General features: G+C 46.2%; 1 protein-coding gene across 1 annotated transcript in view; it reads left to right on the top strand.

Moving 5' to 3' along the window:
• The first annotated feature begins 814 nt into the window (after positions 1 to 814).
• The window catches only part of PYGB (glycogen phosphorylase B), a 54020-nt gene continuing 42820 nt past the window's right edge, over positions 815 to 12014 (top strand). Inside the window, exon 1 of the mRNA XM_032606239.1 lies at positions 815 to 1156. Coding sequence (XP_032462130.1) covers positions 914 to 1156 — 243 coding nt within the window. The 5' untranslated portion in view covers positions 815 to 913. The remainder of the gene's footprint in view (positions 1157 to 12014) is intronic.

Raw genomic sequence — 12014 nt, 5'->3', positions numbered from 1 at the left:
CTTTAGCGCTGCCCACTCTCACTCAGCACTTGTTCGTCTGCGTATTGGATGTGGTCTGTCATTCTCACGGCTGGGGACCGTGCAACTGTGGGATATGCCACAGTTTATTTATCAGTCCAGCGTTGGTGGGCATTTGCGTGGTTTCCAGTTTGGGACTGTTTTGAATATTTGAGTATTATGAGCATTTCTGTACATGCCTTCTGGTTGGTATAAGCATTCATTCCTGTTGGGTGTTTTCTCTGGACTAGAATTGCTGGGTCAGAAGTAGGTGTTTGTTTAGCTTCAGTGAATACTGCCAGTTTTTCAATGTTAAACCAACCTGTAAGGACTCTCCTTGATGCAGAGACCCCAGAGGCCAAGATAGGATCAGGGAGGAGCAGTGGGAGCAACACTGAAGCCGGGGACGCGAAGACGGCCCTGGGGAACAGCAGCGGTGGTGCTAGTGGGTGTAGACTGGAGGGTTGCTGGTGAGAGTCAGCAAGAGGGCCCCAGATGAGGACCTGCAGGTAGGAACCAGGTGAGCAGCTTTAGGGAGGGGGACGAGCAGGAGGAGACACCGTCTCAGGGAGTGGACATGAAGAGAGTTGCTGGCAGTAATGGGCCATAAGCCCAGGACCTCATCCTTAGTTCTGGAAGTTGAGAAACTCAGCAATACTCCTTCACCCAGGGGTCGGTGCGCGGCCCCTCCAGCAGGCCCCTCCCATCCTGCGACCCCGCCCTTCCTCAGGCCCCGCCCCTCACGTGGTCCGGCGCAGCGCGCAGGCGCACCCTCTGCACCTCCCTTCCTCGCCGCCGCAGCGCAGTGCGCAGGCGCGGCCTGGCAGCCGGCGAAGCTGCAGCATCCTCCGTGCGGGCGTGTCCCCGCGGCTTATCTTGCCCTCCTCCTCCTCGTCCTCCTCGGACTGCCGGCGCGATGGCGAAGCCGCTGACGGACGGCGAGAGGCGGAAGCAGATCAGCGTGCGCGGGCTGGCGGGGCTGGGCGACGTGGCCGAGGTGCGGAAGAGCTTCAACCGGCACCTGCACTTCACGCTCGTCAAGGACCGCAACGTGGCCACGCGCCGCGACTACTACCTGGCGCTGGCGCACACGGTGCGAGACCACCTGGTGGGCCGCTGGATCCGCACGCAGCAGCACTACTACGAGCGCGACCCCAAGGTGAGGCTGCACCGGGGTGGAGAGAGACCCCCGGTGAGGAAGGACCTCCCCGCGAGATGGGGAGAGACCCCCCCAAGTGAGGATAGACCCACGTGAGGAGAGACCCCCTAAGATGGGGAGCGACACCCCGCCCCCCCCGCCCCCCCCCCCCTCCCGGAGTTGAGGAGAGATCACCGGGTGAGATGGCCCCGCACACGGCGTCGCCTAACCCTCGCTTTGCGTACTGGGCGGCGTGGAGCCCTGTGGTTGGGGCCTGCTGTCCGGGCGGGCAGAGATGGGGGGCGTCACTGGGAAGCCTGCTGAGGAGAAGGAGCCCGCAGTGATGGGCTCTGCCTTCCAGGCGCTCACACCTGCCTTGAAGAACTTCACTTAGCTTAAGGTTGGCCGACGTTAAGGAATTGTTTATTCTTTTTACATTTTACACACATGTAGGTTTATGGTAGAAAAGTACAAAATACACGAGAGAAAATTTGCTCATCACCTCCGTTCTTAACTGTGTTAAAATATAGGTGCGTGTCCTTCTACATGTTTTCCTGTTCTTGAATATATATGCACACTTTTAAAAAGCATGTTGTATATACAATTTTGTGGCTCTTCTGTTTCATTCATCAACATTTGTAGCTTTTTCAACAGCTTTCCAAGTCAGTAAATACGATTCTCCAAAGTGGTAGTTTTCGGTTTGATGGGTATGGGCTTGGCCAGGCCCCTGCTACCAGTTTTGTTTGTTTTTGTTTTTTTCCTCTTGACCATGGAAAGTTTTATCCTTTCTACTATACTAATGTAGAGTGAAAACTGGTGAGGAAAGGACACACTTTCAGGCCTGAAGCCAATTTGCAAAGATTTGACTTGCAGTGTACACCTGAGCACTGGGCAGTTGCTTTGTTGATAGTATTTTACAGTATTTTTGTAGGGCGTTAAGAAATGTTTAATAATTGCTAAGTCTGAGACTGGTTGCTTTTCCAAACTTATTCTTTCTGGGGCACTCTTTTTTTCTAAAAGAGAGGTGGTAAAAAGGATAGATTTGTTAGAATACCAACTAGGATCTTCATATTTAGTATGCAAGACGGTGAAGAAAGAAATGGCACCAAATGGCTGAAACAGGTTATTTCAACAAGGGCTTGGGATGACTTTGCCAGGGAAACTGGCCAACAGGCAGTGGCTCCCCCAGAATTCCCTGCTGATGGCAGAGCTCTGATTTGCAATATCATTGTTATTCATGTAGCAGATGACATCTCCGGCAGCATATTCAAGGGTATTTCCCTGCAGCTGGACCAGAACACACCGCAACACCGTGGGGTCCCATTAGAGTGTTTATTTATATTTAGATCCTGAAAAGGCTAGTGATGGGCTCAGGGATTACAGAAATAACCTTTCATGAACAGGATTAAATCCCTCTAACAAAACAGGTTTGCTCATCCTCACTGATTGCTACGGTGGCTATAGGTGTAAACCTTTCTCTTCTTTAAAGCCACACAGCCTGTAAATGGAAGGTTGTTTGCTTGTCCTGGATCGGAAGGTCATTTGAAAGTGGAAACTTGGAATTTGAGTGCTTCAGTCTGGCTAATTCATGTTGAAAATAAGCTCATCATCCCCTTTTTCTGCAAAAGTTACATGTTTGCTTGTAAAGGACAAGAAACAAGCCCCAGGAGGATTAGAGCTGAGAGGACGTGGAAGGTCTCCCAATAATAATCCTGCAGAGCCACGTCCCCAGCCTAAGAACGGCTTCAAGGCCGTGTACCACTGCACTGCAGACTTAGGCAGCCTGACGATCTGAACAATAAGTTAAAGTGCTTTTATTTAATATTTTTATTTACTTTAAAACAGTTATGCAAGTCCTTGTGATTATTGGAGAAAAAATTAGAAAACACAGATAAGCCAAAAGGAAAAAATTAACTGTAATCTCACCACCTAGTGGTAACACTGTAAATGCTACAAACATCTTGTGTTCCACATCTTTTTTTCTGTGCAGGTAGAAACATTTGTTTTTATTACACAAACTAGTATAGTGCTATGCTGCACCTATTGTTTCATAACTCTCAAGCACTCTATTTTTGGTAATAGTGGAAACGGTTGAAGCTCAGTGCTCAGAGGAAGAGTTTTCAAGTAAGCTGGCAAATCAGCAAGTCAAAAAATCAGGCTAAAATTAAGAAGTCTGCTCTTGGCAGGAGGCAGGCTTAGTTCTAAAGTCGGCTCCAGGAGTCTCTGAAGTGATGGCAAGGTCAGGACTCCACTGCAAACTCAGGGACGGAAAAGAGCTGGGTGGTGAGGGATGGCTCACAGAAATCCAGGCTCCTCAAATCCTAGCTTTACCATTTGGCCTGTTTGACCCTTGGGCTTGGGTGGATTTCTTAACCTTTCTTGGTCTCAGTTTCTTCATCTTTAAAATAAGGAAGGTCAAGCTAGGTAATCCATCCCTGAGTACCTTGCCGTCCTAAAACATTACAGCTTTGTGTTTGCTGATAAAATGTTTCCATTTTATATTAACATTCCATCCAAAAAGAATTTGAGAATGCTTAAGCAAGATATGCTGCAAAAGTTTCAACTTCATAGAAGACCTCAAAGAGAAAGTTGGGGCAAGACAGTAAGGGTAGGAAAGTGGGTTAAGTTCAGATACACGGTCAGGAGACAAAATGCAGATGTAAGTCTGGCAACCAACGCAAATTGCAGGTCATGCCCAGTTATGGCAGTCATGGCATCTCTGCAGTAAATTCCAGAATGAGCAGATGCGAGATTTCTTCCATGGGTCTTTAAAGGAGATGTTGTACGATGTGGACAGCTGGCCTGATTGCATCCTTGTAGTGGATGGACTGGCCAGTTTACCATGGCTCTTCCCCATGAGCTCTTGGCATAACCATAATGGTGGACTAAGGAAAGGAGCTCTACCACTGGGTCCAAACAGCTGCCCTAAATATTTCTAGTAAGTTAATCATGATGAATACAATTAATCTTATGGTTTGGCTGGATCTGGGAGTTAAAGGAAGATGATCTAGAGCAGTTTTTTGTTGCCTTGGCTGCACACAACCCCTACTTCTGAAATTTTGTTTTAATTAGGCAGGAGTGGGTCCAGCACTGGGATCTTTTTGACCCACTCAACTGTTCTGAAGTGTTTGCCCTCATCTGTGTGAAGTTGACCTTGTATCCCATGGGCAAGCTTCCCTGATAGCAGAGAGCTCAGAGTTACTTTCTCTGGCCAGAAGCCGGGGAGGGGCAGATGTTTCATGTTGCTGATTACCCTGACAGCTTGCCAAATGGAAGGTAGGCCGAAGCCGTCATTTATGAGATTAGGAAGCTTTGGGTGTGTGCCGTGATTTTTCTTAGAAGACAGTCTAGCCTCTGCTCCTGCAGGCTGTGATGGTTAATTTTGGGTGTCAACTTGGCTGGTCTATGGTGCCCAGATATTTGGTCGAATATTTTTCTGGTTGTTTGTGTGAAGGTGTTTTCTAGATGAGATTAACATTAAAGTCAGTGGATTTTGAGGAAAGTAGATTACCCTCTGTAATGTAGATGGGCCTCTAATCAGCTGAAGGCCTGAACAGAACAAAGACTGATACCCGCACCATACCCACCTCCCCTCTCTTCCTCTCCACATCCCTCCCCAGCCAGAAGGAATTTGCTGGCAGAAGGCCTTTGGACTCCAAATGCTGCTCCTTCTTGGGTCTTCAGCCTGCAGGCTCACCCCAGCAGATTTTGGTCTTGGACCCCCATGATTATGTGACCCAATTCCTTAAAATAAATCTCTGTGTATATATCCTGTTGATTCTGTTTTTCTGGGGAACCCTGACTTATACCCAGGTGCTGTGGATGGCTAACCCTTTGTATCTTTGTGAAATATTGTAACTGATCTCATTTCTGCATCCTAGCCCTTTATAGATGACTTTTTAAACGTTTATTTTATGTGATTTCAGACTTTTACAAGTTGCAAGAATGATACAAAGAATTCCCATATGCTCTTTATCTGGATTCCCCAAACATGAAACATTTTTAACGCGTTTGTTATGTCTTTCTCTCTGTATAGATACTTTTTTTCTGTGAACCATTTGAAAGTAAGTTTTAGACTTGATACCCCTTTACCCCTGAAAACTCAAATGTGTAACTCGGAAAATCAAGTAGATTCCCTTATACAACAAGAGCATTTGGAAAAAAGGGTGTTCACACCAACACGGTGTTGTCAACTGCAGACCTTACCCAGCTTTGTCAGCTGTGCTGCTGATAAGAAATACAAGGAAGAAAACTGAGATAACTTCACACATCTTTCCAGATATACCTCCTTTTCTCCCGCCCATTAAACAGAGCAGGCTCTAACCCATATGGAAACCCACACATTTTAAGAGATGAAGCAGGTAAACAGCAGGCAGCAGATAGCTGGCTCTTTTCTACCTTGTAGAGGATGGGGCTCTTAGGATATGGCAAAGGGAAGAGAAATGAACACAGAAATTTAGAAAGGTAATTGGACAACTGAAAAGTCTGGTTAAATTTCCTCTAAGATCAGGAACAAGACAAGGTTGCCCACTCTCACCACTATTATTCAACATAGTTTTGGAAGTTTTAGCCACAGCAGTCAGAGAAGAAAAAGAAATAAAAGGACTCCAAATCGGAAAAGAAGAAGTAAAACTGTCACTGTTTGCAGATGACATGATACTATATGTAGGGAATCCTAAAGATGCTACCAGAAAACTACTAAAGCTAATCAATGAATTTGGTAGAGTGGCAGGATACAAAATTAACACACAGAAATCTCTTGCATTCCTATACACTAATGATGAAAAATCTGAAATAGAAATTAAGGAAACACTACCATGTACCATTGCAACAAAAATATCTAGGAATAAACCTACCTAAGGAGACAAAAGACCTGTATGCAGAAAACTATAAGATACTGATGAAATAAATTAAAGATGATACAAACAGATGGAGAGATACACCATGTTCTTGGATTGGAAGAATGAACATTGTGAAAATGACTACATTACCCAAAGCAATCTACAGATTCAATGCAATCCCTATCAAACTACCAATGGCATTTTTCACAGAACTAGAACAAAAAATGTCACCATTTGTATGGAAACACAAAAGACCCCAAATAGCCAAAGCAATCTTGAGAAAGAAAAACGGAGCTGGAGGAATTAGTCTCCCGGACTTCACACTATACTACAAAGCTACAGTAATCAAGACAGTATGGTACTGGCACAAAAACAGAAATATAGATCAATGGAACAGGATAGAAAGCCCAGAGATAAACCCATGCACATATGGTCACCTTATGTTTGATAAAGGAGGCAAGAGTATACAATGGAGGAAAGACAGCCTCTTCAATAAGTGGTGCTGGGAAAACTGGACATCTACATGTAAAAGAATGAAATTATAACACTTCTTAACACCATACACAAAAATAAACTCAAAATGGATTTAAGACCTAAATGTAAGACCAGACACTATAAAACTCTTAGAGGAAAACATAGGCAGAACACTCTATGACATAAATCACAGCAAGATCCTTTTTGACCCACCTCCAAGAGAAATGGAAATAAAAACAAAAATAAACAAATGGGACCTAATGAAACTTAAAAGCTTTTGCACAGCAAAGGAAACCATAAACAAGGTGAAACGACAACCCTCAGAATGGGAGAGAATATTTGCAAACGAAGCAACTGACCAAGGATTAATCTCCAAAACATACAAGCAGCTTATTCAGCTCAATATCAAAAAAACAAAGAACCCAATCAAAAAATGGGCAGAAGATCTAAATAGACATTTCTCCAAGGAAGATATACAGATTGCCAACAAACACATGAAAAGATGCTCAACATCACTAATCATTAGAGAAATGCAAATCAAAACTACAATGAGGTATCACCTCACACCAGTCAGAATGGCCATCATTAAAAAATCTACAAACAATAAATGCTGGAGAGGGTGTGGAGAAGAGGGAACCCTCTTGCACTGTTGGTGGGAATGTAAATTGATACAGCCACTATGGAGAACAGTATGGAGGTTCCTTAAAAAACTAAAAATAGAACTACCATATGACCCAGCAATCCCACTACTGGGCATATACCCTGAAAAAACCATAATTCAGAAAGAGGCATGTACCACAGTGTTCATTGCAGCACTGTTTACAATAGCCAGGACATGGAAGCAACCTAACTGTCCATCAACAGATGAATGGATAAAGAAGATATGGCACATATATGCAATGGAATACTCAGCCATGAAAATAAATGAAATTGAGTTAGTAGTGAGGTAGATGGACCTAGAGTCAGTCATACAGAGTGAAATAAGTCAGAAAGAGAAAAACAAATACTGTATGCTAACACATATATACGGAATCTAAAAAAAAAAAAAAAGGTTCTGGTGAACCTAGGGGCAGGACAGGGTTAAAGATGCAGACATAGAGAATGGACTTGAGGACACGGGGAGGGGGAGGGGTAAGCTGGGACAAACTGAGAGAGCAACATTGACAATTGACATATATACACTGCCAAATGTAAAATAGATAGCTAGTGGGAAGCAGCTGCATAGCACAGGGAGATCAGCTCAGTGCTTTGCAACCACCTAGAGGGGTGGGATAAGGAGGGTGGGAGGGAGACGCAAGAGGGAGGGGATGTGGGGATATATGTATACGTATAGCTGATCCACTTTGTTATACAGCAGAAACTAACAACATTGTAAAGCAAATATACTCCAATAAAGATGTTAAAAAAAAAAAAGTCTGGTTAACAGTGCCTTCAACAGGATCTTCTGGAATAGGAATTATATGTAATTTCAGTTTTAGCTGAGTGTCTTTTCTCAGCCTTGAAACACCATTGTTTTTTTAAAGGTGAAAGTAGCTCTGTTGAAAACACTGACTTATAACACTGAGTCACAAGTGTAGTTTGACATGGTCCAGATCACTTACTACAAGTTGATTAGGCTCTGGCTATCTGTCAGGGACAAGGTGGCCTCCATGATTATCTGGCTCTGGGATGGGGTGAGTAGACGCTTTGTAGAGCTTAATGGCACATAAGGTGGGAGGCAGAGGACTGTGACACTGACATCATGTAACACAAAGTGAATTTGTTTCCTGCAGAACTAAGCGATCTCTGAGTGTAAAATCCCTGTAGATTTTACAGGGATAAAATACTGTAATTTTATCATATTTTACATTTTCCAAGTTGACTTTGTGCAAACAGACCTGTGTTCTACTCCTAGGTACCAGTACCTAAAATATAAAAAACGACATTCGTGGTCCACGTTGAGACACAACCCACCAGTTAGGGGAAGCCAAGGTTCCCCGGCACTTGGCTCTGAAAGAAAGTATGAGTGTGACTTCATAGGCTGGGCCTTAAGAGGTGTGGTAGATAACGCTCAGCATCCTCACACAAGCACTGTAGTGGTTTTATAAAGCTGTTTCCTCCAAAAAGCCCCTCAGACGCAGTGGCGTGTACACGGGGACGTGCTCAGTGAGGACAGGGGTGGAAGGGCCCCTCCCCCCAGCAGCCCTCCTCTCGCTGAGCTGACCGGGCAGGGCGGCAGGCTGGAGGTGACCTCAGTGCCTTTGTAGAGGCTGGGGGGCCCAGCGGAGCTGACTTCTGTGTTGGGTCAGTGGTCAGTGTCCCTGTGTCATGTCAGGGCCAGCTCTGGCTGGCGGGAGCCATGCTGTGCTGCGAGAGGGCAGCTCGTGGGTTAAGACGCCGCTGCGGCACCGACAGAATCTGATAGACGAGGAGTGAGGCTGCGTGTTCCTGGCGCGGGCGGACACCTTCCTGGCCAGATCTGCCTGTAGAATCAGGTTCTTGCTGGTGGTGAAGTCGATTGCGCCAGTCTGTGCCTCAATGCCCTGAGTGTTGACAGTTATTTCTTTCCTTTTCCTGCAGAGTGTTCAGACCCTTCTGTTAAACAAGGACTCTAAACACACTTTTAGGAGAGGGAAAAGAAATTGGAGGTCTCTGAAAGTCCAGTTCTATGTATTAATCTCGGTTGTATAGAGAGCAAAATGAGGCTCTACCTATTGACATTAAACTCCATTTTCACAGAGTTCATTAACTCCTAAGATTCTTTAGGAGAGTAATATGTTGTATAATGTTTGTGTTGATCATATTTTCATCTTTGTCAAAGAGCTTTGTTTATGCTTTTCTGTGATGTTACCTGTTGATGTGGGCTTTGCATGTAATAAATAAACTCAGTTTATAAAAAACTTAAGGCTGCTTCTAGGCCATTTAACACTTGTTAGAGCCATATTGCAAAGAAGGGACTCTGCAAGAAAGATCAGTGGCCTAGTTCAGGCCTGCAGGCGGCCCCCCAGAGCTGTGTGGCAAGGTTAAGGGGTCCCTGCTGTTGTCAGGCTCAAGCAGGTGAACATCTGGTTCTCTATTGGCACCCCTGAGCTGGGAGGCCCTGTCCAAGGTTGCACAGATGGCGCCGGGGAGGCTGGAGGGGCTGGAGAGGTGGGAAGGGGCTGGGCCGGGCCTGCGATGGCCTTGGTCATCAAGCGGCAGAGTTTGCGCCTGGCAAGGAGCTGGCCCTTTGAAGGTGTTTTTTTTCCAGGATTGTCACCCTGTTCTTTAGGTTCCACACCCCTCCCTGAAAATCTGGCCAGGTGAGGGGACCAGCATTGCCGAGTCCCAGGTAGGCATGGTGCTATCAGAGACATAAAGTGACCAGGTCGCCCCACCGGCCGCTGCAGGAGCCGGGATGGGACCCAGTCCGCGTGGTTCAAAATCTGTGCATGTCATTGGCCGGCTTCTCAAGCGCCTTCTTCAGTTTGATGGTTTCACGCTGAACCATCTTAAGGAAACTGGGGAAAACAAAACCAACATATGTGAGGAAACAATAAAAGTTCTCAAGTCACACAGACAAAAACAGCAACAGAAAACAAGGCACAAACCCTGAGTCCAGAGCTCCAGCCAAGCACAGTCTGCAGCGGTGCCTGGCGCAGAGCTGACCGTGGTCGGTCCTTTCTGAGTGGGCAGTGCTGGGGGGGACCCTAGATGCCATGCTGCTCCTGCTGCCCTCTTGTTCAGGATGCCGCAGGAGGCTGCCCAGGCAGGTTTACTGAACTAAATACACAGCTGAACCCTGGACACCCATGTTGAACTTAGGAGGAAAATGAAAGAGATTCAGAGGCTTTAAGACTGGGCCCAACATTGTATCCCTCAGCACCCATCTCTTAGAAAAAGAGATAATCAAGCTATTTTCATAGTGCTAGTTAAAAGTTGGAAACTTTAGCAGAAAGATCGAACTACAACTTTTAAAATACATATTATGGTTAAAGGCAAAATAAAAACATCTTGATCATATCCCTGACCTGCCAACTTTTTTTCTTTTAATATTATTTATTTATTTTTGGCAGTGTTGGGTCTTAGTTGCGGCACTCGGGATCTCTCAGTGTGGCGCGCAGACTTCTCTCTAGTTGTGGTGCACAGGTTCCCGAGTACGTGGGCTCAGTAGTTGCGGCACTCGGGATCTCTCAGTGTGGCGCGCAGACTTCTCTCTAGTTGTGGTGCACAGGTTCCCGAGTACGTGGGCTCAGTAGTTGTGGCACTCGGGATCTCTCAGTGTGGCGCGCAGACTTCTCTCTAGTTGTGGTGCGCAGGTTCCAGAGTGCGTGGGCTCAGTAGTTGCAGTGCACGGGCTTAGTTGCCCCGTAGCATGTGGGATCTTAGTTCCCTGACCAGGGATCAAACCTGCGTCTCCTGCATTGGAAGGCGGATTCTTTTTTTTTTTTTTTTTTTAATAAATTAATTTATTTTTGACTGCTTTGGGTCTTCGTTGCTGCTCATGGGCTTTCCCTAGTTGCAACGAGCGGGCTTCTCATTGCAGTGGCTTGTCTTGTTGCAGAGCACAGGCTCTAGGTATACGGGCTTCAATAGTTGTGGCTCATGGGCTCAGTAGATGTGGCTCTCAGGCTCTAGAGCGCAGCCTCCGTAGTTGTGGCATACGGGCTTAGTTGCTCCGTGGCATGTGGGATATTCCTGGACCAGGGCTGGAACCCGTGTTTCCTGCATTGGCAGGTGGATTCTTTTTTTTTTTAATTATTTTTAAAGGTTTTTAAAAAAAGTTTATTTATTAATTTATTTATTTTTGGCTGCGTTGGGTCTTCGTTGGTACGCGCGGGCTTTCTCTAGCTGTGGCGAACGGGGGCTACTCTTCATTGCGATACGTGGGCTTCTCATTGCGGTAGCTTCTCTTATTGCAGAGCATGGGCTCTAGGCGTGCGGGCTTCAGTAGTTATGGCATAAGGGCTCAGTAGTTGTGGCTCACAGGCTCTAGAGCGCAGGCTCCGTAGTTGTGGCGCACGGGCTTAGTTGCTCTGTGGCATGTGGGGTCTTCCTGGACCAGGGCTCGAACCCTTGTCCCTGCATTGGCAGGTGGATTCCTAACCACTGCGCCACCAGGGAAGTCCTGGAAGGTGGATTCTTAACCACTGGACCACCAGGGAAGTCCCCTGCCAACTTTTTTTTTTTTTTTAAATATGAATCTGATCCATTCATTCTTTCTTTCATTCTTTCTTTCTTTATTCATTTTTGGCTGTGTTGGGTCCTTGTTTCTGCTTGCGGGCTTTCTCTAGTTGCGGCGAGTGGGGGCCACTCTTCATCGCGGTGCACGGGCACCTCACTGTCGCGGCCTCTGTTGTTGTGGAGCACAGGCTGCAGATGCGCAGGCTCAGTACTTGTGGCTCACAGGCTTTGTTGCTCCACGCCTTGCCAACTTTTTATAAAACCTCTTGGGAGAACCCCATAAATAGGCATGGCTTTCATGTGTGCCTAGGAGAAGGGAATGGCTGCTCAAAACATTCACTCACTCTCTCGGACAGCTGGGTGTTGTCATCTCAGTGTGTTTTCACGTTGATTACTAAGCCCCGTCTAGAGGGAGGTGTGGT

This window comes from Phocoena sinus, chromosome 15 (genome assembly GCF_008692025.1).
Source record: "Phocoena sinus isolate mPhoSin1 chromosome 15, mPhoSin1.pri, whole genome shotgun sequence".
In the NCBI taxonomy this organism is placed as follows: Eukaryota; Metazoa; Chordata; class Mammalia; order Artiodactyla; family Phocoenidae; genus Phocoena; species Phocoena sinus.
Note: the sequence above shows the minus strand (reverse complement) of the source record. Positions and strands in the feature narration are given on the sequence as shown.